General features: G+C 34.9%; 1 protein-coding gene across 1 annotated transcript; it reads right to left on the bottom strand.

Moving 5' to 3' along the window:
* Positions 1-1,797: 1,797 nt before the first annotated feature.
* Positions 1,798-2,299, bottom strand: LOC107698270 (serine/threonine-protein kinase PRP4 homolog). The gene is made up of 2 exons (XM_016499227.1): positions 2,145-2,299; positions 1,798-2,001 (listed from the first exon to the last, which is right to left on the bottom strand). Exons 1-2 carry the CDS (start codon positions 2,229-2,231, stop codon positions 1,798-1,800), a joined length of 291 nt encoding a protein of 96 aa, XP_016354713.1. The 5' UTR covers positions 2,232-2,299.
* Positions 2,300-2,888: the final 589 nt, after the last annotated feature.

Below are 2,888 nucleotides of genomic sequence, written 5' to 3'. Positions count from 1 at the left end.
TTTTTTTTGACCAAGTGTTTAATCAAATGTCACAACTCAAACTTACTGTGAAAACAGACGACTTTCTGGTGATGTATGCAAAATCATCTAGGCCACTTAAACTGCATCCATGAACAATCGACTGCAAGCTCACATCTCAAAACCCAATCAACAACCGGTGGATAGATCCCACTCTACATTTTGTCTTTTTCAATAATCTTTTACACTTGGATGTGTCACAATCACAGAAAATTTTTTTGCTACTTTAGTTTGATCGCAACAACAAATTTCAAGATCTTTAAGATGAGTTAGAATAACTACAATAAATCTACATTAACAATATTATTTCAACTTGAAGTTTTGTTTTACTACCTTAATCTGTATTTGTCAGCTTGACTATATGAAACCATGTGGGTAAGGTAGCTAAATCATGAAATGTGATGGTAGGAGGCAGAAATTGTTAGAGGCTTCCACCTAGACATCCAGATTGCTTTAACGTCACATCGGAGTCAAAACAGAAGAGGTCTCAGCATGTCTCAGATGCCACAGATTATGTAAGAACTGTAGTTGACTTAAAACGGGTTACATAACAGTTAAAACATGTTAATACATCAGAAAAGTAAACATTTTATTACTAAAAACATAACACCCGTGTAGCCATTTTCATTTTCCTTCACAATCAAATCTTTCAAGTTTATTTAAAAAAAAAAAAAATCCCAGTTAGAAAAAAAAAAAAGTTTTACACTGCGAAAACTGAATTATTTACACTGTAAAATAAGTGATCACCCGTCTGTCAGGGCATATCTGAGAGACTTTTTCTATTATGCTTCAATGGAGGCATAGAGGGAGGCACTTCCTACCAGATAACTTTAACATTGGGGACTTTAAATATAAGCATCATCTCTAACAGGCCTGGTATACTGAAATTGGATCATAATGTGGTGCCAAAGTCAAACTCCAGAGATAACTATAGCAATAACAAGTGGCTAATATACACCAATAGAGACTAATGATCCAAAAAGTAGATTTTTCAAAATAAAACAACAGCTTTAGAGTTTTTGGAAATACAGGTAAATTTACAATTTAGCAGTCGAAAAGTGACAATTTGGCATCATTCACTAAGATAACACCTTAAGGACCACGTAAATTAAATTGTTTCTAAAATCGATCTCTTAATAGGACAGGCTTGTAAGGTGGGACAAATAAAATGGGACAAGAAGGTTTCTAGTGTGATCTCCAGTATCATTTGAGGTAAATGTACTAGAGCAAAACCAAAATTAAACAGCTGTACATGATGAACTATTGTATACTGTTTTCAACAGGAAGGTGACGGTATGAAGTTACTAACCAGCAAAAGTGGTGCACTCCTTGATTAGATAAAAAAAATCTAAATTGAAGCCATTGGTTTAAATGGTCACCAAAAAGGACACATTTGCATTATAATTGGAGAATCCCAAAAATAATTTGTCTCTCTGATATGCTTGCCCAGCCATTGCCTTCAACATCTGAACAATAAACTAACCTATAAATGCTGCATTTTGCACATCTCGTTCACTTCTGAAGTTAAATAAGACAAAGTCTGATAACTGCTAAACATGCCTCTCTCTCAAGTGAATGACAATGTGTTCATATGTACAATAAAAACAAGACCATTCTGAGAGATCGGAATCAAAAATGACTGGGCAAAACAAAAATCACTAGAAAAACATGAATAAAAATAGAAAATTGAAAGTCTTGTGATGATTCCAAACATTCTGAGCTATTGGCTCTTGGCTCAGTCCTGGAACAATGGACAATCACAGGTTAGACATTAAAGTATCATATCTTCTGAAAGGGGGCAGGGTGCTGTAGGGCTTGGTTGATGCTGATGCGTTTAGCTGGGTCCAGCATCAGAGTACCATCCAACAGATCTTTAAGCTGCATGACCTTCTTTCTCTGATCCTCAGGTAACCGCTGACCTCCGATCATGTCTGCGAGCAGGTCTTTAGTGGGGTTAATGGTGCTCATCACGGTTACCTTCTCCTGAAAGTTTAAAAGAATGTGTGAGAGAAGGTGAAGGGCATGAAACAGATGTAAGCTGTTATCATAGTTGTGTGAATGGCATCAAAGCCAATAAGAGAAAATAACACATGAAAGTGGAAACCAACACATGAACTGGAACGTACCCTTTCAGTCACTTTGTCTACCTCTATATACAGGAAGTTCAAGTTCTGGTCGAAATGTTGGTCTTTAAACAGGCCTTTCCGGATCATCTACACAACAATTAAAAAAATACAATGTAAGAATTTATACATAAGAATTAAATGCCATAATAAAGTGAGTAAATATTATTTACAGTTTTTCTCAGTCACTTTGGTGCATTTCTCAAATCAGAAATGAAATTCTCAAAAATACTTGTTCAACCTCCACATCATCTGGTCACTTGTGCACATCATAAAAAGCAGTTTTTTATTCTTTTGAACAAGTTGCGATTGCTTTGGTACATTCATGCAACTGATTATGTACATTTGTTTCCTACATTATCAGTTGCTATTGTCATGTTGCTTGAAACATCCCCTCAAGTCTTACCCCTCAAAACATTTAGGCCTAGTCATTAGTTCATCTTACAAATCAAAATGGATGATCTAGTTGTCAAACTGTCAAGCATATTTTCGACTCATTTCTATTAACTTTTTGTAAATTTGCCATGAATTGTGCAAGGGAATCTTGACTTTCAATAATAAAGAGAATGTAGATCAACCAATGATAAACCAGTTCTGAAATAGCTCAAAGGTATATATCATGAACCTTCAATTGGAAAGCATATATAGACAGTGGACAACACAAGAGTTACAAATTCAGACAATAATTTTGTAATTTTTTTATTTTTACCTTTGTGCCCATATTTCTTTTTCTTTTCTATAATCGCA

Source organism: Sinocyclocheilus anshuiensis, unplaced genomic scaffold (assembly GCF_001515605.1).
Source record: "Sinocyclocheilus anshuiensis isolate Anshui unplaced genomic scaffold, SAMN03320099.WGS_v1.1 scaffold17188, whole genome shotgun sequence".
Taxonomy (NCBI): domain Eukaryota; kingdom Metazoa; phylum Chordata; class Actinopteri; order Cypriniformes; family Cyprinidae; genus Sinocyclocheilus; species Sinocyclocheilus anshuiensis.
This window is presented reverse-complemented; position numbering and strand designations above follow the sequence as displayed.